The sequence below is a fragment of the Pezoporus flaviventris genome, unplaced genomic scaffold, assembly GCF_033815535.1.
Source record: "Pezoporus flaviventris isolate CSIRO_AGI_PZ_B2104156 unplaced genomic scaffold, CSIRO_AGI_Pfla_v1 ptg000036l, whole genome shotgun sequence".
Lineage (NCBI taxonomy): Eukaryota > Metazoa > Chordata > Aves > Psittaciformes > Psittacidae > Pezoporus > Pezoporus flaviventris.
In genome coordinates this window covers 12744798-12769775 of record NW_026892584.1, presented here as the reverse complement: position 1 = coordinate 12769775, position 24978 = coordinate 12744798, and the positions used below count along the sequence as shown (strand labels likewise).

Genomic DNA, 24978 nt, shown 5'->3' with positions numbered 1-24978 from the left:
ACGCTGTTCTCAAAACTAGAAGTCAAAACACAGCACTGCACCAGTTAACACAAAGGAAAAAACATGACTGCTACTGCTGAACCCAGGACAGTTGGATGTTGAAAATGTCAGCCCACAGGTATCTGTGTGCTCACCTCTGTTTTTCAGAAAGCAACATCAGAGTTTTTAATTTCTGCAAGTCCCTGAGGGTATCCTACTAGGAAAACCTGATAAGGGAATTTGCTTCTAAATCTGCAGCATTCTCTGTCCTTTTATTTGTCTAGTTATCACTGTGTTGTGCCAACAGCCTTGATGATGTGCTCATTGCTCCCTTGTCCCATCATGGACTGCAATTACTTCAGGCATTTCACTAGAATAACAACCATAATTGTCATTTCCTGGAGATGTAATGTCTTGGGATACTGAGGTCTTTAGGCAGGCATGGGGTTAACTTTTGCATCCTACTGAAATGATGTCAGCTAGTGGAAATTATTAGAAGGCCTGAGATACAAGCTTCAGAATAGACAAGCACCTGTAGCCAGCATTTTTTAACCTCTTGGGCTTATCCCAAGCAGTCAAGTATCCTGTAGCCAAGTGGCAATGTCTACTCTGTCAGTGAGTCATTAGTTTAGCAGGGAGGTGATTTCTTTATGAGCAGTGTATTTTCTGATTTAGACAAGTGAAGGATTAATAGAAAATGAGCTTTAATAGAAGCAAGGTCATATTTTTTTTCTATCACAAAAGCTGGAGTTACAAAATGGATCAAGAAGGGGCACAGCATGCAGAAAGGTATGGATGTGTTGATCCTTTGGGCTTAAATTGATTTACGTCTTTGCTGTCCTGACCTTTCTGGTGAAGTTTTCTTGCAGATAAATTCAGACAGATGAAACTGTTAGAAATACAGAAACTTGCAGAGCAAGAAAAGAGGGATCTGAGGATTTTCATCATGAGCACACTCACCCATCAAATGCCAAAACAGCAAGTTATATAGCATGACCAGAGTGTCAGTAGAACATCTCTACTGTGATATGTCAAGTTATGCAGCTGTCTGCAAATGGCATTTTGGGCAGAGCAAGGGAGTCTGTAGGGAAGTGCTTTATAACAATACAGCATTGGCCAGCTACAACGGCTGATTGCTCTGACTTTCCAGAAGTGACTGTTTCAGGGATACTGTTCCCTTGCATCATATGTGATCCCTGTGAAAAGCAGCAGTTTCACCTTTTGCATTTGCTTTACAACCTTTCAGCTTTCCAATTTGGTTGTTAACAAATGCTGGAGTTTTTTATGAGAACATATGCTGTCAGCTTCGATTGGCTTCCTTTGTAATTTTGACAGACAATGTTCCCTGAATGTATGACACAGATAATCACTCTGTGAAGACTCTGTCATGTACCAGGACAAAGGGATTTTAATAATAATGACACATAAACATTCATCTTTGGTGGACTGTTGTTACAATCCTTTGAGAAGGCGATTCATATGAAGGGTATAATCAGAGTTTTAAGAACTGCTTATTTCCAGAATGAGGAAGGGTAAATATGATTTTAAGTGAGTTTTGGCGCTTTCCTCCCCCTCCCCCCACCTTTTTTTCTCCTTTTTTAACGGAGGGAGAGCTGAGCAGCGCTGTAAGGAAGATGCGTGTAGGATGAAAGAATTTGACAGGATGCAGAACACCCGAGAGGTGACAGCTGTATTTGCAGAGGGTAGGGAAACAGTCAAGTGATGGCATGGAAAGCTCATCTGTACAGATGAGAACTGTTCACCTAGATGGACAAAGGAAGAAGTACGGGCCTGGAATGGAAATCTTTAGTGAAGGGAAGCTGATGAACAGCAGTGCCAGACCTAAATTTGATGAAGTCCGTGGAGCTGCATGATTTATGCCTGTGGAAGATCTCACCTGTTATATGTAAATCTTTATATATCTTTTTTCTTTATCCAGTTCAGGTTTGTGGTTTTGATGTCATACAGATTTTCTCTTGCTTGTTGTTCCCCTTCAGTTGATTTGTTTCCCTGTACTTGTATTGTTGTTAAATGTTGAAGGATATCACAGTTATTTCAGGCTTGCTGGTTTTCATAGTATGCCATCAGAGTTTTTTGAGAGCATGGCATTTACTGAATGGCTGAGAGCATTTCTAAGGCTGTGAAAGGACCTTTGACACACTCAGCTGTTACACCTTTGTTCATGTAAAGCCACATACTTTGGAGTTCACAGCTCGGTGACATTGGTGTCTGTCTAGAAACACAAGGTTGCAAAACTTGGGTGTGCAGAAAAAAAACTGAACCTCAGCTCTAAATTTGGCCAATTCTGTTTTATTTTCATGTAACATTCTGTGAGCTGCCAGTTTTGTCAGGGTTTTTTATTTTTTTAAATGCCATTGTTGTGGCAACAAAATGAAGAGCCCTTCTGTCCTTCTGTCCTGACCTGTGCTTTTTGCAGAAGGGAAGTAGAGTAAATATTAAAAGCAGAATCAACAATAGCAAAAATATGAGATAGGAATAAAATCACAAATGGTTGTTTACTTCTTTTTCTCCCTCGACAAAAAGAGAAGGTGAGCCAAGGCTGAACAGACTCTGCGCTGCTGTGGGGAGGCATGGCAGCCTTCTGGGCCCATCAGCTTTTATAGCAAGCACTAAATAGTCATAAAGCACTTGAACATGGCATATTTATCTGTAAGTAGTTTATGTATTCAAAAATGACAAGAATTCGTATGATGTAAAAAACTTCAGAGGAGCCTGACTGTTCAGTTATCTGGAGACATTTTTATATGTGAAAAACAGCCCTACCACCTGAAAATGTCTGCAATGTCAGGGGGAAGGAAAGCAGGTGTTCAAGTAGACTTCTTCAGCACTAAGGAATTTCTTCACAATTAAAGAATTTGTCATCTTTGTCACCCTTTTATTAAAAGGTTGCTTTGAAAATACTATGTAATGGTGTTAGGACCATAAAGGATTGCTAAGATTAAACGACTGGGAACCTGAACCAGAACTCTTAGAAATCAGAAGAAGCTTGGGGAATGACTCATGACCATAAAGAGGGCGGGGAGTATTTCATTGGGTAAGAAGGACACACACACATGCACAAAAAAGTGAGCTCTTATCATCCCTCATTAAAAATCATGTGTTTAATTGCAGTAATAAAATTTTACAGTCAGAGTTTCTGTACATTTGTCACTATTGTCATGCCAGTCAAAGCTAAAGCCTCTGCTACAACGTTTTGCGGCATGGTACAAAAGGGTCCTGAAAGTGGCAATGTTGCCTTTTCTTCCCTTCCTTCCATTGTAATTTGGTCATTCAGTTAGAGACATACCTGGTGGAAAGCACCAGAAAGGGGTTTTCATACTTCCTCTCTCTGGTCAGCTGAGATATACTATTCATATGTGTCAGTTTTTCACACCTGCTTTGAAACAGCAAGGGAGGATAATGTGAGAAAAGCCGGAGAACAGCTGTATGCTTCATATTCATACAAAACTTTATCAAGAGCCAGCCTTGCTGTTGCTTTTACACCCAGCATTATAAATTGGGCCCCTGTTTTGGATTGATATAATTCATGAACAAACTCTGAAAGTGGAATTTAAAAACAAAAAAAGAGATTCAATTATTTTAGCTTCATTACACTTCATGCTGCTGCTGCTCCTCCCCCTGGAGAGCATTGAAGAGACTCTCTTGCTGTTCCAGGCTCTTCTCATTTACAGAGTGCGATTGTACAAGTTGACCAAATTTTCTAAACCAGTGATCTCAATTCAGATGCTCTGCTGACTTGTTTCTGGCTTATGTGCAGAAAGTTAGTGAGTTGTATAGAATTGTCAATACTTCTTTTAATTGGAGACAGTTAAGGTATCTGTATTTTGCTTTTCTGCATTACTGGCCACTGTTTCTTACACATTGGGTGAAAGGGGAAGATACAGCATATGGGAAAAGATTCTGCTTGTTTGCATAGCTTCTTACAAGTGTGTGGGTCTGTGCTGTTTTGGAGGAGCTGGATTTGGCTGTCATGCTTTTAGACAAAATACTTTACATCAGAGACTTGGCTGTGAGTAGCCCATTAGAGGTATGCATTATGTATCATGTGCATGTGAGTAAGCATGTATGAGAGGAGGCAGCTTGTTCTGTTTTTTTCTACTTTAGCAAGTTCCTCATCTGCAGTTGGTCCAGAGAAGAAGGCATGAGCAACATATGTGGAATTTAGCTGTGAATAGAATGCTTGTAAAAAAAGCTCTGCCTTCACAAAGGAAGATGGCATGTCTTGGTGTAGAGCGTTATGAGTAAACAGTTCTTCTCTCTCGCTGTGCCCATCCAGCAACGCACAGAAATCACCTCCTCGGAGATGAACCTGTTGAAGTGTCTCAGATGAGCCAGATGAGACTGAAATTACTACAGACTCCCTCTGTGTGCTGCCTGGCTGATATTTTTCTCCCAGTCTATGCCAGAAGGACTTTGGCTGCCCTTGCATCAATCTGTTTGATGTGGGACAGGTGGTGGTAGGCCACTGTGGCCCCCAAGCATGAGCTTTCCTCCAGCCAGTGCCATCAGGAACAGACTGTAGTGAGCATTTGTGGATACACAAGTTAATGTTTGGGCTGGATATTGCACAGGATGCAGCAGAGAACAGTATTGTAAAGCAGCTCAGGGATAATAACCTTAAGGCCAAGGGACAGGCAACAAGCACTCTCAGATCAGCACTCCAGCTGCAGAGCTGGGACTGCTTCCTGGTTCCCTGTGACCATGCTTTGCAAAAGGTGATGCCTGGGGTTTGCAAAAGGGTTTGGCAACTGTTTAACCCCAGATCAAAATGCTTCTGCCTTAACTTCCGTGCAGAGCTGTTGTATATGTCAGTACTTTGAGAGGCACCTGGAGAAATGTTGGACTCTTTTCCTGATAGAGACTCAGAGGGTTCATTTTACAAAGGAGAGCAATAAGGGAGTGATGTAAAGAGAGAAGAACCATTTCTCATTGGCAATGCTGAACATTTCTCCTTTTCATGCAAATATTGCCACTATTTAATTCTGCAGTTTGAGTTGGCAACAGCAACAAAGTCAGCAAGCAGATGCTTTGCAGAGAGGAATTATTTCTCTGCCATTGGTTTTCTTGCCCTATAGCAAAGTTTTATTGAGTCGATTGTGTCTGTAATAAGCCTGGCTTTCTGAGAGCCACTCTTGGGTAGGAGACGTAGAAGTCTTGCTGTAAGCCTCGTGTCCCCTTTGTCAGAGTTAATTTCCTATTTCTAGCTGGCTTTAAGGTAATGGTATGCTTGTTTTGTCAATTTAGCAGGAAGCTAAAAGTATTACCTGTTAAAAGCCCTTTTAAGGGAAAGCCCTGAAGTGTGTTCAGGATGCTAAGTGCCAAGCATCACTGGAGTTTGGGGATGTTGCAGGCTCACTGTTCTTTGCCTTGGATTGTATTGGTTTAAAAAGGAAGGACCTGACATTGAACATATTTAGAGTAAAAAAGACAGTAGGATTCCTGCCTGAGCCAGGGGGTTTCCTCTTCAGTCTGAAAAATGTTATATTGCCTGCAAGCCTTTGCTTGGACTTCTGTACTGAGTGAAATCAGGCATGGCAAAAACAGACCTCTGCCAAACAAGGACTTCTTTCAATGGGAACAATGACTGGGGAGTCACTTCTGAAAAGGGTCTCACTCAGAGCAAGCTGTTTCTGCTTTCTCTCAAAAATCTCTTCTACTTTGCCTGTTCTAATGTGTGAGTTTGTGCAAGCATGTCAAACATGCATAACTGTACTTACAAAGCTGTCGGCTAAGCTTGATTCTGCTCTTCTTGGGCTTGAGAGAGCAGAATGTTATTTTATATCAGAAAGTCTGAAGAGAGTTGGCTGATGCAGGAGTAAGCTTCCTGAAAATGGTGCTATTCTCTGATCACAGCTTCTGGGAGGTCCTGATGGGAATATTTATTTATTTCAGAAACTAGCTCTAGTTGCTTGTGCCAGCCATAGCTATTAACGTTACAAGTAGAGATAATTATTCCTTATAAAAAGTAGTTTTTGTTAGAGGGGACTAATACACAGCCCTGGTAGTGCCATGTGTGTCTTGGTGGTGCTTTAGCACTTCCTCATAATCATTCAGACTAATGCTCCCCAACTGAGCAAATCCCATGGCTATTTCATCCAGATAAAATTGATAAAACAGATGAGATTTTCACTGCTCCTGGAAGGCTGACAACAAATCTCAGATTCATCAGACCAAGAAGGAAGCAATTACCCAGACAGCAGTTTGCCAATAGCAACTTTTCTCTTAAAACAAAGGGGCACAGTGACATCATCTTTTCATCAGCTCTTGCTGTACTGCTACAGTGAAGGGAAGGCAGAGAAAGCTGCCTCTTCCTAAAGAGCATTCTTCTGACTCTTCTCCTTCTAAACCCCTGATTTCTTTGTTACTGTATGTCCTTCTGCCTTGAGCACATTTTATTCCCTTACACCAGAACAACAGAAAGACAAGCATCCACTTAAATTTCATGTTTTTGGCGAATTGATCTGCACTGGCACATAGACTTTGTTTCCTTTTCCATCATCTGTTGAGATCCAGCATAAGAGAGCTCAAACAGTATAGATTATGCAAATGGCATTTGAGGGAAGTGTTTTCTGATGGGAAGAGAGGTAATTACTGAAAAATGAGGCCATGGTCACACAGAGTTAACGTACCTGAACCAGAAGAAAGAGAGCAGCATGTCAACAGCTGTGTAGAGAACGTATTTCACCAACAGTTGCGATGTGGACAAGATAGATAAGAAGGCTGTTAGCAGGTGTATTTGTCTTGGAGACTGTGCAAGTAAAGTGGAAAGATGATTTCCAGATCTATTCATAGCACATAATTGGATGTGTAGTATCCAATAGCTTGGGTGGCAAAAGCCCACAGTGTGTAAGTGGGAAATGCCTTCTAGTCTCATGTTCATTTACCTAGTCTGGAAATGTTGAAGCTTTCTGGTTTGGGGGGAGGGAGATTGTTTTTTTCTAGTGTTTTTTTTCTGTGGTCTTTTTTTTCTGTTTTTCTTTTGTTTTTCTCAGTTAAGAACAGACTACTTCAGTTGGAAGGGACTGAGGTTAGACTAACATATCTGTAGTTCCCTGTATCTTCCCTCACGCCCTTTTTGTAGACTGGAATAATACTGGATAGCTTCCAGTCAGAAAGGACCTGCCCAGACTCCCAACACCTTTCACAGATGGTCAGGAGGTGTTCTGCTATAACATCTGCTAGCTACTTCAGAACTCTGGGATGAATCCTATCATACCCCATGGACCTGTGAACATGAAGCTGATACAGCTGGTCCCTTACCATTTCAGTGTCTACAAATGGAAAGTCTATGCTTATGGTTTCTGACTCAGAGGACCAAACAGGCCAAGATTGATCAGCGTTATTAAAGATTGAGGCAAAAAATTAATTGAATGCTTCCATTTTTAATTCACCTCTATTAGTCAGATGATCATCTTCAACAAGTATTGGTCAAATCTTTTCTTTAGACCTCCTCTTGCTATTAACATATTTGAAAAAGGCCTTCTTGTTATCTGATTCAAAACTGGCCAGTTTCAACTCTCATTGAGCTTTGGCCTTTTGTGCCTTCTCCCTGCATACATGAACTTCAGGTCTGCACTCTTCCTGCAAAGCTTGACATTGCCTTCTGCACATCATACAATTTCTTTTTCCTCTTGAGCTCCACAAGGAGTTCCTTGTTCAGCCAAGCTGTTCTTCTGCCTCACTTGCTTGTTTTACAACATAGTGGAATTACCTGCTCCTGAACTTCTAAAAAGTGGTCATTAAAGACTAACCATCAGTCATGAGTTCTTAAGCCCTCAAAAGCAGATTCCCAGGGTACTCTGCTAAATACCCCCCTAAATAGCTTAAAGTTTGCTTTTCTGAAGTCCAGGACAGCTATTCTTTTTTTTCATTACATTGAAAAATTTAAACTCAACCATTTCATGATCACTGTGGCCAAGAAAGCCACCTACCACCATGTCCCCCAGGAGTCCTCTATTCACAAACATCAGGTCAAGGAGGGCATCTTTCCTAGTTGGTTCACTGAATAACTGTGACGAGAACTTAACTCTTATGAACGTCAAGAATTTCCAAGGCCTGCTCGTCACAGCAGTATGATGTTCCCAGTTGATGTCTGGGAAGTTGAAATCTCCCATAAGGACTAGGGCTACCAATCCAGAAATTTCTCATAATTGCCCATAGAATAACTCAGTGCTTACATCCTGGCTAGGCAATGAGTAGCAGACAGCCATTATAACATCTCCTTTGTTTTCCATCCCCTTAGTCCTTACCCAGAGGCTTTCAGCCACATCATCACTAACTGTAAGGGCTGTCTTATTAAGTATCTCCCTTTCTTAGAGTGGGACACATCACCCTCACCTGTTGTGCCTATCCTTCCTGAGCAGCCTGTAGTCCTTCATCCCTGCCCTCTAACCATGGGACTCATTCCAGCGAGTCTCACTAATACCAATGATATTGTAGCTCTGGGAGCTGACCAAAGCTTCCAATTGCTCTTGTTTGTTTCTTAGAGTTTGTGTGTTTGTGTAGAAACATTTCATATATGCTCCTGAGCCCTCTGTGCTCCCAGGAGCAGCACAAATGTTCCCACTAAGATTTCCACCCTCTGGAGATACTGTGCCAACCCTTGCCTTACTTAACGCAATCCCATTGGTATCCCCTTCCCCCATCAATTCTTTCGTTCACCCTCCATAAGCAAATTGGTAGACCACAGTCATTGAGCGGCAAGGAGTTTTGGTCCAGTAAACACAGAAGGTCTTCAAATTAGGAATGAATGCAGAGCTCCTGTAGGATAACAAAAAATTGCGGAGATAGCATATCTCAGAATGAAGGTCAGGGATGGAAAGGGAACGTTCATCCAAATTGCTGAGTCTGGAGGGAACTAGTTAAGTAGAATAGGCTATTTACACAAAGGATTTTCCTTCATCTTTCTCTGCTTTACCTTTCCGCTTTCATTTGAGGAATCTCATTCATCCTGCTATGCTTTCCTCCCTTGCAATATTTCAGCTGTACAGTTTTGATACCTGTCTTTCCCTCTTGTGAGAGAGCATCTACTAATGGCTGGTCATGCCCTTAGAGAGCCATGGGAAAGAGAGCAGGTGGACTGAAAATTAGATTCTTTTTTTGTCGTTGTTTTTGTCTTGGCAAAAGCCCACTGTATTAGAATAGTTCTTGGGAAGTGCCACATGCCAAGTCAGATCTTATCATTCTAGGCTAACCACTAAGCGTTGCTGTTACTGGATAGGCAAAGCTCACTTGCCCTTGGAAGAGCAAGACACCATTCTGGGACTGAAATGCCAGAAAAAAATACTGAAGTGAATGCCTCCTGGGGATTCACTTCATCATCTGAAGATAAGCTGTTAAAGACAGGCTCTAAAAATGAGACCTTTCTGCCCTTTGATTATGTTTTGCCTGTTAAATGGTTAATGGAAGGGGAATGAGAGAGCTGAAATCATCTTGAGACACTTTTTTGTTACTGAGCTGTTCATTTATAATTTGAAATCAGTAATTTAGCTTTAAGTGGCTCAGGTCATTAACTATAAGCAGGTTCTCTACAGTACAGCTGCAGACGGTGAGAGGCCTCATATAAGTTATTAAATAAAAGTTTTCCCTTGTTTCACAAATATGAAAATATGATTTTTGGCCTGACCTGAACCTGGGAGATTTCTTGCTGAGAGTCCTGTTGCCACTTTTCACTTTGCTATATATAGAAGTTAAGTCTGTAGTTAACCCAAGACTATGTCCGAAATACCCTCTTTTTCTTGTTTGGATAAAGTTATGCTTCTCAGAGTTTTACTTCTTTTTCTGTCCCGCTCCCGTGTCTGTCTCTGATTCTGTTCTCTAGTCAGACCTGTCCCACCCAGCACAAACACATAGCAACAGCCTGCCCTAAAGCTTATTTATTCTCTTGCCTGTTAAATTTGCATTAAATTCCACTATTTTGTTTTGGGGGACATCCTGGAATTAGTAGGCAGCTTGATGTCACAAGGCTATTCTCTAGATTTCCTTTCTTTGCTGAAGGCTGTACCATTTATATTTGAAAGCTTTTTATTTTTCCACCTGTGGCATTTGAATTGCAATACACCCTGTGGACATTTTAGCTTTGTCAGCTTGACTGTTATTAAGCTGTAATAATTTATCATCATTGGCAATGATTTTATGTCTGGGATTTTTTTAGCAGGTATTGCAGAACATTTATTGGTAAACTGCTGTGAGCATGCAAAGACTTAAGATATATAATTTATAAAGCCATATATATGTAGCAGTGCTTTATGATGGAAGGTTGTGCTGAGAAAGCGTTTGAGCTGACAGTTTATTTTTAGATGTGCCAGAAGTCTTTGTTTCCATCTCATTTTAGGCCTCACCCAAGAATGATTGAGGATCTCCAGAAACCCAAAAGCTTTTTCCCCTCTTATAGCAAGAGAGAGTGCGTAAATAAAACTGACAAACCCAAAAATGCAATAAAATACAACCATTTCATGAATTTATAACATAATGGGCAAAGTAATAAAGAAAACTAAGTTCGTGTCAGTCATACTCCTTTATTAAGAGCTACTAAGCAATACATGCACTGGGCAGTGCAAGAAACGTCAGTGTAGCTGAATGCTTTCCATGAGCATTGACTGGAAGGGACTGGCTAAACTGAGATAATTTGATTATTCATGCTTTCTGTGTGTATTTCTACTCACAGGGGGGTTTAATATGTATGCAACAGTATGCTTGTATCATGAGGAAGAAAAAAAACCAGTATGTAATTTTAATTAGTTAAGGGGAGATGAGTTAATTTCCAAATTACCTCAGGAAGTTTTAGAAAGTTTCATGACCTGACATTAGGAGAGAGAATCATCTTTTCTGTCTTTTAGGTAACAGGGTGAGGGAGGGATTTAATTTTTAAGTCTATGCTCTTTGCTCCGGCTAACCTACAGTTGGTGCATAGAGTAGGTTTACCAAAGGGTGATTTCTCCTGTACCCATATGCTAGATGGGACCTTTGAAGATGTCTGTTTCTTTCCAATGACAAAGGAAGGAGAGTTTGGGCAAATGGACTTGATCTGGGATCTGGGTTGCCCAAACTCCAGGCATCTGGGCTACTGTTGTGGTCAGGGAAATTCTGGTCAATGCCATTAATGATGTTTAGGGAGTTATTCCAACCAAATGCAAGCTTGGACTATGATGAGACACACTGATTTCTGGACATCACTAATAGCATTGACATCTATAGGTAGGTGACCTGAACCCCATCTTAGATGTTTAAAAGCTAGTCATATAGACCTGAAATCAGAATATTTGCAATCCTTCTGTGTTGTATCCTGCAGCATTTGACAAAAGCACATGGAGTTTAGTCCCAAAATCTTCTGCGGTTCACAACCGGAGCGGTACTTATAGGTAGCCCTTAGGGTAAGCATGTTCTTTGTACAGCCCCAATGGGAATGTTTCTACTCATTTTTACTTCATAGTCTTTGCACTCATGTCAATAGATCTAGGAAACAGAAAAAGCAAAGTAAAATGTGAAAGCAAGGGATTCTGTGGGCTCTCCCATCTGTACATTGCAATGAAGCTGCTGATCACAGGTCTGTTTAACTAAATGTGTGTATTCCAAAGCATCTGAAATGCTTCCAAAGCAGATATTTGGTTGGTGATAAGAAAAGACTGTAGTGTTTCCTTTGGGGATAGCTAGCACAGAAAAAAAAAGATTATTTGAGGTGGCATTCATTACTGATGGCACACTGCCCATGCTTGGAAGTAGCTTGGGATACGGCCAATCATATAGAAATAGAACAAGTAAGAGTGCCGAAAAGCCTCAGATGTGCTATTGCATAGAAAAGCCTAATATAAATAAACAATCATTAAAAATTGCTAACATAAAACAAGGGAATAATCTTTGCTTTCTTTTGTACTCCCACCCAATTAGTACAGGGTTTTTGGAAAGGCATTTGAACTACTGAAGTGAGAGATGCTATTCCAGTCATAACACTGTGTTATGGACTGCTTGCATGGTATTTTAGGCAGTTGAGATGGCAGTAAATCCTTTGCTTGCCTGTACAAATATTATTAACAAGCCATTAAAAAGAATCCATAAAAGATTCAGGAAGCATTTTCCTCAGCTTTCTGATGGTGTTCAGTGAAAGAAGATGAGCTTTGTGATGGGAGGCTGCTTGTTATTAGGGTGCAATTATTGCTCACAAGTCTGTTATTGATCAGGGGATCGATACTGAATGTGGTAGGAACCCTTCCTACGACTATGTGAGCCACTTATTGATGGGACTGTTTAAAAAGGACTTTTCATTAAAAACCAGTTGTGGTGTACAAGTTCGGTCATTCTTCCCATCTCTGTGGGAACCTAAACTTCAGAAAAGGAAGGTCTCTCTGCATTTTAATCACATTTTTTCATTAGTATAGCTGTTGCTGGTATGCTTAGCTGTACCCCATGGAGCTATGTTTGCATTTGCATTTCAAATACCCCATTTGGTTTTGGTGTTTGTTGGTTTGATTTAATTCAGGAAAGAATACTAAGACTGTTCATTTTGCATGTGAGCTCTTCTGAAAGTCAAGGGGGTTAAGTTGCATCCTGGAGGGTAACAGGTGAAATGTGCCAAAAAGGCTGATGGTGGTGAAGGAAAATAAAGAGAAAACGTGGGAAATTGTGTGGACCAATCTGAACCAGTCTTCCATTGCACAATTTTCTTTCATCTGTGAGGACTCAGCACTCCCACCTTGTACTCCAGTTGTTTCCCAGTTTGATTTATTCCCAACACTAACCTCATACCTTATGTTACTTCCATTGATTGATGCTGTAGTGTTGTTATGATATGAATTGGAATGTGTTTTTAGCTTTACTCGAAGCATGAATATGAAGAAGCCTCTTAATAGCTATTAGAAGGTTTTCATGCCTGTGACTCATTCAGGTAGGTGGCTTGTGTTGGGAGTCATGCCCTACAGCTTTCTGGGAGCTGAGGTATTGCGTAAAAGTCTTGCTGCTTCCAAAAACCTTCCTGTACCTGCTGGGGATGGGCTTAATTCCTGAGCAGGGCTTGGGCTCCTCAAGGAGAGCTGGGCATGCCAGGAATAAGCCTGAGAATCCTGTGCTTTTTCAGGTGGGACTTGGAGAACAGTGGGAAGGCACTTCCTGTGATATGGAAGGTTTGTCTGTCAGGTATTGCCAGCATCTGGTCAGAAAGAGCAGGTCGCAGGCACAGATTCTGTGTGGGACTGAGGGAAGGGAGTGCTGCTGTATTACAGATGTTCCCACGGACACCCACCTCCAGGCCTCTGCTGTCAGCTGATCAGTGTAAGAGCAGTATTTGATGGTGACCATAGATGTTCTAGTCAACACTGTTAATCATTACTGGCTGCTGAGTGAACTTCAGAAAGGTGAATGGAAGGCAGAATGTGCCATAGTGGCATTGCTACTGGAGGAATTGGGGAAGACTTATTATATCATGTAGACCATGCATTTGCAAAGAAAACCAATTTCTCTTTGAAAAGGTCTCCATAAGGAAAATTAACTGTAATCACAGTGGAATACATCAGCACAATTTGGGTTGTGTGGGAAGGATGCTCTTAAAATCAACCCCAGGATGTAAAAAGCTGAACACATTGGTAAAAGCCACCTGCCCCCAATTCCAGGAATGTAATCAGAGACTCTTTGTGATCTGAATCAACTTCCAGAATTAAGTTCAGCTTCTGCCAGGGTACGTTGCAGGCGATTTTTTGTTCAGAGTATTGAATGAAATATTTGTTTATATAGTCAAGACCATTTTTTGAAAGCTTTTTTGAGGGAAGATAAAACGGTTTTTGCTGTTGCCATTTTTTTTTCACAGTATCAGCAATTTTCTCTTTTAGATACACAACTAATTTTGCATTTCAACTATAGTATCTATGTTCACTATGGATGTTTCTATGGCAACCGGCTTTGTGCTATCTACATAGCTCTATGGATGGATTAAATATGCAATATAGAAATGTTTTTCATTATATTTTTCCTGCAGACTGTGCCTGTTAGCACATTTCAAAAACTTTCTGAGTAGTATGAAATAGAAGAAACCTCTTCTGTCATTGTACATCCTTGAAAACCCTGATTATTTTTCTTTGTTTCTTATATGACCCCTGTCATCTTATTATTTCATTACCTCTTATCTAAACCCACTAGTGTCTCTAGCGGAAGTGGAAGATATCTGGGGTAAACTAGGGAACTGAGCCATGGCATCTGGAGTCATTATTTGATGCTCGTTATCCTCGGCTTCTCTCAGCATATCACCAAATGGTTTAGGTAAAATTCTTCATCAACAATCTCCTTTATGGAAATCACAGGTTTTGTGTTGTGTCAAAGACCAAACTTTACCATTTTATTTGCTCCTGTTGTTTTCAGTATTTAGTGCTATATATGTGACAAGTGACTAAAATTGCATCTAGAGCTCCAGACCTGGTCTCTTCCCAGTTTATGCTACAAAGTCATTTAAAAAGTTGTGCAGTATTTTATGGGTGGAACAGAACAGGGACTCCAGAGCACACCCAGCTTTCTTTCATTTCTGCTTCTTCGTTAAAAGATGTAACTTCATTTGATGGATTCTGATTCAGGACCTCATGCGTGTATTCCTCTTTGCAACTCTATCGATTTCATTACATTCATCCCAGGTGGTTTTAGAGATTACATTTGAGGAGCAGATGAAAAAGCTTTAACACTTTCAATTTGGCAGCAGTTAGAACTAGAACCTAAAAAGAGACATATTCTTTTCGTTGTCATGTATTCATCCCTTGCCCACTTCTAACTCAGCTCATGCATTTGCTCTGTATTTCAGTGAGTTGTCATTAACTCAGTACTTTACTCATAATCCTTAATTTGAATAGGAGTTTAGGCAAGTGTCCAAATTAGATGCTTGTGAAACTGATAATAACAATTTTTTAGCATTCGATGATCATGTTTAATCTTTTATCAGCAATGCTGCCATAATAGGTCATTTCACCTGTTCTATTTCTGCAAGTTTTTGCATCCTCAGCGATATGACTTTGCAGTATGGGACAATTAAGTGCACTACAGAAGTGGCTAATTAAAGTTGGCAGCAGTTAAGCACATGCTTTAAATGCTTTGCTAGATAAGGATGCAATTGAGCACTGGTTTAAGTGTTTCAATGAATTTCTGGCCCATGAAAGGAAAACATCACTTTTAGATTGGGTGTATTAACTCATAAAGTAGTTCTGTTGTTTTGTAACTGTAGTTGATAGATAACTATGATTTAGAGGAGCAAGTGCATAGGAGAATGCTACTCATAAACCAGCAGGAATTAACTGAATGACTTTTTATTCTCTTTTCCATTAGCAGGGTGTCAGCATGGTACTCTCATTTTTTGACATCTTCAGTTGTCCTCAAATTTACTTGAGTTGTATGAGACTGCAGTGTAGTGGTGGAGCTCAACTGGCAAAGAATAATGTATTTCTTAAGGCTTAAGCTCTTGAGGCTCAATCCTCACCAGGGTAACTGAAATAGCAGCACTTTATGTTTCTCTTATTGACACTATGGAAAATAATGCCCTTCTTGTGATATTTCTTTGCCCACATGCAGCTCTGAAGTCCCGTTTGTAGACTTTCCTGGCTTGATAAAAATGCTCTTGGTATTTGTCAGGCTCATGCACTGGGTGAAATATCCTAAACCAGCGTATGTATAGGAGAGAAGCATCTAAAAGGAAGAAAAGCAACAACATGAGCTATTGAAGTGTGTTTCTGTCAACCTGTGACAAGACTACAGTGCAGTTACAGGGCAGTGAGGGTATGAATCCCAATGTCATGCTGGCAGGCAGAACATGGGTTAGGGTTGTAACTCGCAGCTACCTGTGCGTGTGTAACTGTTGTTTGCCTGTCATGCAGGATATCAAGTTCAGGCTTGTGGAAGGTGGCACGTCATGTCTCCTTTGAAATCATGTTGAGTACTGTACACTGTGTTGAAACTCTGACAAAACAGTGCTTGTAAAGGAGAGACAGCATGTTAATCAAGTCGTAAGTTTAATATTATTGCCTGCTTGAAAGCAAACTCTCGAAACACACTCCCTTTATAAAGGAGACATTCTTTATTCTGAGCAGGGTGCTTAGTGGTGCATTTCCACAAATCAGGCACACCTACCAGGATCCTTCTTCCGGTGCTTGTACACAAGTTACAAAGCTCCACTTAAGTAATGCAATTATTCTACCTACATAGTACGTATTCACTGTGCTGAACAATCAAAATTCTCTGTGCCTGTGCAGGACATTGTGATGAGCAACCAAAAGTCTTCTGCATGGATATGGGGATCTCAGAGGGTCTCCAGGGGTCATCTGGGGAAGAATACCGCTACTGGTTTTGTCCTTTCATAGCCATGCATCATCTGAGGACAACAGTCTTCCTTTATTTTGCCAGCTTCTCGCTAATTAGATGTATGTCCTTGGTCAGAGGATGTTATCCTCCTCCTCTGGGGCCCTTTAGCCTTAATTCAGTCACCAAATACAAGACAATAGTTCTTCTAAACCCTGACAGATATTTACATAGTTCTGGGGTAAATTTTTACCTTACTGCTGCAAATTCAGCAGCAGGATGATGCTCAGGCTAGATCCTTGGCTGTTGATGAGGATGGTGACTGATCAGTCGTGCTGGCTAACATGGAGGGGAATGTAGGCCTGCAACTCTTGGAGGTGGTTGCTGCTCATGTACATAACAGCCCATATTGCAAAATGAGATTTTTGTCTTCAAAACTAATTTTTAAGCAAAATGAAAAGAATACGGAATAGCAAGTTCAAACAACTAGTTTCATAGAGCTTTTAATTTTTAAATGCTTATTTGCAAAGCTGAGGATATTGGCATTTGGAATGCTTTGTGCTTTACTCAGTTGCACTCTTTTAAAGCAGTATCCTCTAAGTCCTGGAGATATTAGTGAAAGAGTTCAAAAGTGGAATTAAATGACTTCAGACCAAAATAAAATTTTGTCTTGAGAGAACATAGCAGAGTGAGTAAATGTTGTTCGAAAGAAAAGCATTGAGTCTGGGAATAGAACAGCATCTGATACATGGGATAATGTCTGTCTACTGGGGGGAGCTAGCACTTAGTAGGAGTTGAGAGCAGACTTGTGTGCTTGAGAAGCAATGCCACTGAGCCAATCTGAATTAGATAAGAAAGGGATTTCCTGAGTTGTTCTGTTTTACAGAGAGGTTTTGCAGACTGCAAGCTTGTTTGGGTTTCTTTTCTCCACCCTCCCGCCTTTCCCCACCCTCTGTCTCCTTTTGTGCATACTTCGTGATGTGCCTTACTGTTGAAATCCTGAGCCTCAATAGATTTTAGAGGTCTATCCCAAGATAGGATAGATTGGAGACTTTTCTGCTCTTATTTGTACTTCTCTGAAAAGACTTCTTCAGGGGACTCCTTTGAGTCAGCCACGCTGACCATCAGAGTACTAAAGATGTATTGATGGACTATGGGGTGGAAAGGGCATGAGTCAGCCAATTTTTAAAGGCTGCTTAGTCTCTAGAGTGGAAAATCAGGGAGACTTTACAATAATCTGAAGATATGTAAACCTAACTCTCATTGATTTTTCTATGCAAATTATGAGACAGCTCAAGTGCTCTGGAGTGATGGCAGCTGAGAATTTGCTGGCAGCTGCCGACTTTTCATAAACAATACTGACATCCTGGGCCATAACTGCAAGAACAGAAGGCAGCAGTACAAAGAAAAAGGAAATGCATGTGTGTGAAGAGCTGCAGGGGAGATATCCTCATAAGTAACACAAGAGTCTGTTAGATGTGAGCATAAGTTTTAGGATTTTCCTGCAACTAGCCTATATCAAAATGCAGAAGAACTACTGGACTGAGTGTGTAAAGGTTAGCAAGTCTTACTCCAGATTTACTAAGGCTGAGAGAGGAGTCTGGGTAGGATCCATATTCCCATTGGAAAAGAAATACAGCTTTTATAGATCCAGTGGATGTGAGGGAGAGAAAAACACTTTGATTTTTTTTTCTAAATTTGATGAATGAACAGATTTCTAAATTTGGGTTGCAATAAGTTATGCATTCATTGATACAAAACCAAGAGTATGATACACAGGTAAGGAGAAACCAGAAGCTTAACCCTGACTGTTATCTGTCTCTATAACCCTGTCTTCTGAAAATAGGCTGATGCCAAGCAAAGCAAGCAAGCAAAAAATAAAAATAAAAAAAAGAAAATTCAAACTGTATGTGAACAGTAAAAGGGGGGGGGGGGGAAGAGGATGAAGTAAGGAGAACATAGAAATGTTCATAATATTGAAAAAGTTTCATCTAGCTTAGTATCCTGGTTTTGGTCATGTTTGCTCGGGGGTGCTTAGAGACAATATAAGAAAAAAGGAGAGATTTTTGCCAGGTGCAAATGGTTTAAGGTCTTCCCCTGCAAGGTCTACATGCAAAATATCATTTTTCATAAATGCTGGATACCTTTGATTTCTGTATTTTTTTTCCTTTTTTTTTTTTTTTTGAACCTGCTTGTATTTTGAAATCCACAAAACTCGTGGCAATGAATTCCAGAACTTAATTAAATGCTTTGTGAAGAAGTACTTGCTTTTATTGGTTTTCAGCCTGCAGACCAAATAACCTCTAGCTTTTTTTTATCTTAAGAAACATGAATAATAATCCTTTATTCACCTTTTCCATCTCACTCTGGCATTTCTGGACTGTTACTAGTTTCTTCTAGGAATGTAGTCCCTACTAATTGTTCTGTTTTCAAGTATTTTTTCCTATTTCTTTTAAATTGTTGCTAGAAGGACACAGCTCAGATCATGGCCACTTTGGATGAGATGGATGAGACTGTGCATATCCTGTAGCTCTGCACTGCAGAGCTCTAGAGCCTCCATACACTAAGGGTAGAAATACGCTTCAGTTACCCATTTACTACTCCATTGAACTTGCAAAATCAGAGGCACACAAGGATTAAATTTTATATCACCCTGTATTTGCTAGATTTCTATATACCATCCCATGTTTGTTAAATTTCAGACCTCTGACTAACAGGCGAAATGCAGCTTGTGCTGTCCTGTGGTAATACCACTAGTATATGTCACATGAGCTCTGCTAAATTGGCCATCCATGTGGTGGGACACCGTCTGCATATTCAGTCATCCTGTGTGTTGGTAGTTCCTAGTGGTTGTGTGGTACAGCTGGATGTCTACAGGGTCTTTGGTGGTCTAATGGCCATGAGTTGCTGGCTTGAAAGCGTGTTCCACAAGTAGCCAGTGTCTTTGAAGGTGTTTTCCAGAAGTGGCTGCTCCTTCCTCCAAGATAGGCAACAGCTACACCAACAGGTTGTTTGCATTTGTTTGCATATGCTTGCATAGAGTGCTGCAGTCTCTGCATTAGCACTCATCTCTGCTTTTTCTATGTAAGTTCCTTGATTCATTTGATCCTGTCAATGCATGTATGCATTCCATTTTCACCTCTTCTGTATGTCTAGCTTAAAGGAACAGCAATTTAAGTATGTCTTACGTTACAAGAACATCTGCTGGATGATGTTCACATCGTTATTATTAATGCTTGGATGTTGATTTTCCATTGTATACTCTTACCCCATAGAGGAAGAAGCATATTCATGCAAGAGTAACTGAATAGCAAGTGGGATTGAGAAAGCCCTCCTAGTTTAAATATGTGGAGGCTGGTGAGAAAAAACCCTCAAGTGAGTTAATTTAACTACACAACAACTGGTCATACTTTCTACTTGGATTCTTTTATCAGTGTATTTTTTTTTATCTAAAAGAGGAAGTATGATGGGTAGATCCTAATCAGATACAATCTGAGAAGCCTCAATTAGATGCATTTTCTGTGTAATAAAACCAATAAAAACCCACTTAAAGACACTAATACCATTGTCATGAACAATGAGGCAATTTCTCCTGCAGTATTTTAAGTGCATAGATGTAACTTCAGAATAATTTTCTCCAACAACATGCATATATCTAGGGCTGTTTGGGATTACTTTTTTTACCATACTGTAAGATCAATTCTAACTGTATGCATTGAAGTTTGAATAATTTATTTTCTAGCCCATTAGAACAATTTGGAAGATCTAATTCCATAGGCAGCTTTTGTGCCAAGAGAGGGAGTGCACACCTGTTTGTGTATCCCTTGGGGAAAGAGATACAGACTGAATCTATGCTTTTAGGGTAAACCACCTGCTTTACTGCTTGACTCTGCTCTATAAGTGCCTATGAGAAATTTGTCTTGAGCAGAATAAAATACTCCTTCAACAACCAATTGCAAAGTCCAGGGTTTGCAAAGAACCCACTACTTGTGTGTCTGTACTCACTATTTCACAACTCAGGCATATTTGAGATTTACACTGAGTCTGTCCTGGAACAGACACTTAAATCTCTTAAGTCTTAGGGCTATGATAACTATCCTTTCTGATGTCCCCCTACTTTGACCTTAGAATGAAAGATTTTACCAAAAATGCAACATTTATTATTAAAAAAAAAAAAAAGTTAGAAGCCACATTTTGTTTCAAATTGTGACAAGAGCTGCCTTGCTTGCAAGAGAGGGCATTATTATGAGCAGTTAGGCAAATAATGTGTTAAACAATTCCCAAGGGAATTAAAAAAAATGCCGTTGTCAGTAGCCTGACATTGTTGAGAAGGATTTGTTTTTTACTTTTAAAAAGTCAACCCTGCACTCACCACATGGAGTCAATACAGACTCATATTTTACTGCCAATAGATGAGGTTCAAGCTGCAGACTTCTTGCTCTTGTTTTTCATTTCATGTTTTCTCTTTTAACCATGACATCCTCACTGTTTGTACGTAAGCCCCCAAATTGTCAAGAGTAGCCCTGTTAATGGTTTTGATTTTGTTTAATTTCACATTTCAGCGAGCCCTGAAAGCTGTCAAGACTTGTCATCTCATCACTCTGCTTCTGACTGTTTGGCACAAACAGGGACTTGAGGGTTGGGGATGGAGTAGGGAGAGAAAAAGTAGGGGAAAGGGAACAGCATAAATAACTAAGTAAAATTATCTGTAACTTAACAGCGCCTTATATAGCAAGATGAAGAAATCAAAACAGACAGGCAGCATAGAACCAACTGCAATAGTTTTCTTTTGCTCTGATCCAAAATAAATAAATGTAATCCCTCTGATCCCTGCACCTTAGGCTGGGAATTACTCTGCTGTTCAGTTCTGCGGGGGTGGGAGGAGGACCGAGCATTTTGGATGTTTGGGAACACAAAATCTTCTGCCATAGTTGGAAATGCTCCTGTGGCTCTCTTGGTCGGTCTTGGTTCCTCTAAGCTTTTCCTTAGCCTGGTGCTTGAGTATTGTAATGGTCATTGGACAGAGACTTACAGGTGTGCTTCACCCCTTGGCACAAAGGGGGCCTTAAGGAGCAGTTTAGGCTAGAGTTAAGGGTAGCCTCTGTTTCCCAGGGCCTGGTGTGACTGTTCAGTGACTTTAATCAAGAACCATGAAGGGACCTTCTGCTGTTGGAAAAGAAACAGGGCTGTAGTAAGGTGGAACAGCCCTCAGTAGTGTGTGCTGACGTTTCCTAAGCAGCATTTTGTGAAATCCAGTTTCAGTTGGATGATTTAATGCTCAAAGAATCCCTTTGTGTATTTCAGGATTTGGTTAATCAATCTACAGAAGAGCTGTGCACTAGCTCTTCAAAAACAGGAAGATAATGAGCTGCCGGAGAGCCTGATGTACATTAGATTATTTCTGAATTAAGGGCATTGTAGTGAGATACTCCTGCTGACCAGCTGCCCTGAAATATTCAGCCTGATCTAAATGGGTACGGCCACAGTCACAGCATTTTGAATGAACCATCTCCTGGTTTTGTGATGTTTTGTGCCACTCGTGAGCTCCCAGTTTCAGCAGACAAGAATTACTTTGGAGGGAGAAGATGCTGGAATCAAATGTCCTAAGGGCAATGATGTCTCAAGCATTATGCATTGTACATCATAAAGAATTTAATGGGCAATGGAGGAGCAGGAAAGAAGGTTTTGCCTTTATTGAACACAGCAGTGTCCTTGGCAAGACCCACCTTCCATAATAGGAATGATAGTTGTAGGTGTCACTATCATTCAAAGCAGTGTAGCAACACGGGAAGCACAAAAGGTGATTAAATAAGCTGCCTTTTATTGGTGCTGTTGAATTGCTTCAGAACAAAGAACTAAAGATAATAGCTAAACATATTGCAAGGTGATATCTCTGCTGCCACTGGGCACATGCCCTCATTAGGCTTAACTGGCCCATTTGTGCGGCCTCACTGCCTGTGGCTTTGAGGCAGAACATCCACCAGGCTGCAGTGGCGGAAGTGCAGTTGTGCTGTCCAATCCCATTCTGCCAGTTTAATGCTATGTATGTCTATTGTGGGGTTGTATGTCTATGTATGTCTAAATGTGCAATTTAGTGCTGACTGTATGTTAGCACTTCAACTGGTTTGGTTTTAACTTGAGTGTCTTGCACCTCTCCTTTGATGCTATTCTATAGTCCAGTGGATCTTCAGAGTTTTATTCCATTTTAAGGAATTTGTTCACCCTTGTTTGTTTTCTTTTCCAGCATTTTTCCCTTGGGCCATCTTGATAACTTTTGTTTATACCTCCTCAGTTACCCTAAATGATTTTCTGTGGATTATCTGCCCTAAGTATTCTTCCTCCTTCTCTCCCCTGCTTATTCTTCAATCATGTTTCAGATCATGGTCCATAAGTGGGCATAGAGGAGAGATATTTCCAGTGTATATGGCCAGGGAATAGACTGTCCCTCTGTAGTGTTTATAGAGGGTACTATGCTAAAGGGTGAATATGGTGATACGGGATGCCTATATTATGAAAAGGCTGCTGAATGAGATTATTTGAGTCCCTGTGTGCTGGAATCTGCCTTCTCTCAGTGGAGACACATAGATTGTTGCAGCTGAGGTACATTTCAGTGAGGCATTGTTGCATTCTTTAGTTCTGAACTAATAGACTGGTTTGCAGCTGGGGTGAGGAGTCCTGCCTTGAGACACAGCTGCCTTTATTGTCCTTATTGAGGGCGAATTCAGTGGCATGCAGAGGCAACATTAGCAATTAGTACAAGAAAATGCTTTGGCTTTTGTGTTTCTCTTCTGTTTCATTTCTGAGGCTTAGCTCTGCCCCAGGATTAGCTCTTTTTCCTTCCCTGGTTCATGAGCTGCCTTATGTTCATCCACTTTATGCAGACATTTAATTGATATGCTCCTATGTCTAGCTTACTACTCTATGAACACAATTTCTTTCCTAGCCTTTAATTGATTTGGATAATAAAGTCCAATTATAAAACTCAATAAAAATTGGTTATTTTAAAGGGAGAGCAAGAAAGAAAGAAACCTAAGTGATGCTCTGCTGTGACTGTATAATAATGCAAAATCCCCTTTGGTTTAATTCTATCTAATTGCCCAGCTTTACTCAGATTGTTACAGTTCTGCAGGCTTTCTTGCAATTATAAGCAGCATGCTCATAAATGTCTGTGTTTTTTAAAAGTTCTTTGTGTATAGAATAATTGCAAATTTTATGGGTTACCGGTGGCTGCTGCCTGCACTGGCATCCTCCTTTCTACTTTCTTTGTGTCTGGGGAGCCTGCTCTCAAACCTTTCCTAAACCAGCCAAGTCTCCTTCTGAGGACTGAATTGCCAAACTAGTGGCCACATTAGGAGTAAACATCATCTTTGGTTTTTTTTGCTACAGGAGGATACTCCTTCCTTCTCTGCCCCTTTACACTTAAATGCTCTTTTGCTTCCAAGGGAGGATAGACCTTGGACAGGAACTAAGAAGAGGTTTGAGGTGTCCTACCAGGGGATGCTCTGACAAGATTTATTTATGGCATGTGCCAAGGATAGGAGAAAATGTATTAGATGGGAAGAGCAGGGCATCAAAAGAGCTTCATTGAGCATCTCTCTGAGGTACCAATATAGAATATGGATTTTTTTTTTCAATCCCTTTGGGATCTGACTCTTTGGGAATTTCTCGTTTTGGGGAATTTCTGCTTTTTCACTAGAGAGAAAGACCTGATATTTAAAGGTGTGCCTTCGATTTGGGAAATTTGGGTCTTGAGTGTTACTGATGAGTTCCCCCTCTATGACTCTTTTTTTTTTTTCTCCTTTGTGTGTTTTCCCTACTGAATGTGCTATAGGGAGAGATTATTTTCTATTAAGTGTGACTGCTGCCATATTGATATGGATGAATATCTGGGGTTGCTTGGATACAATGACTTAATTTCTTTGTTTCTTTTTATTTTCCCAGTTAGGAGGCTGTGGAATCCTTGGAGTAGGCATCTGGCTGGCTGTTACCCAAGGGAATTTTGCCACCCTCTCTTCTTCTTTCCCATCCCTGTCAGCTGCCAACCTACTGATTGTCACAGGGACATTTGTCATGATCATTGGCTTCGTGGGCTGCATAGGCGCCATCAAAGAAAACAAGTGCCTCCTGCTGAGTGTGAGTATTAAGCCACTATGCCATTGCAGTGTTTGCTGTCTTAAAGTTCTGGTGCTATTCACAGTGCATGTCACAGTGTCCTGTATTTCAATAGAAGTTGCCCACTTGACATGGATGAGATGTCAGTTATGTTTGAATAGGTCTTTAATAGCTCTAAGGAGCTGCTAGATTATTCCTAACCATGCTTTCAACTTGCCCTTGGAGGATGAGACCTGCAAGAATGGAATGGTTAGTGGTGGTGTGGGTTTCCATGAACTCTTCGGGGAAGAGGGAGGGGTCTATGTAGACATCTTTTGCAGTGTACCCTTGAATTATTTTTTACTCAGCTTTGGTAGCTATCTACTCCAAATGTCTGCCCTGGAGGTACTGATGATCTGAAGTCTTGAGTTGATTTGGGTTTAAATTGGAAATAAAGTCCTTCAGATTTGGCAATGCTTGCTTTGCCAGTCATTAAGTCTCAGAAGACAGATGTCAGGAAGTAAAGGTTCCAGCAGAAGGAGACTGCTGTGAAACCAAAGATTAATGAGGTTCCTGCTGTTCAAGATTTAACAGAAGCTTGAGCGATATCCCTGGTGTACTTTATTGAAA

The 24978-nt window shown here is 40.6% G+C and overlaps 1 protein-coding gene across 8 annotated transcripts in view; it reads left to right on the top strand.

The window, feature by feature from the left end:
- TSPAN4 (tetraspanin 4) overlaps nucleotides 1-24978 on the top strand; it is a 488804-nt gene that overhangs the window by 381251 nt on the left and 82575 nt on the right. For all 8 annotated transcript variants that reach the window (XM_061463177.1, XM_061463179.1, XM_061463178.1 and 5 more), the window contains one exon: nucleotides 24199-24390. In XM_061463177.1, the coding sequence (XP_061319161.1) occupies nucleotides 24199-24390 (192 nt within the window). The remainder of the gene's footprint in view (nucleotides 1-24198; nucleotides 24391-24978) is intronic.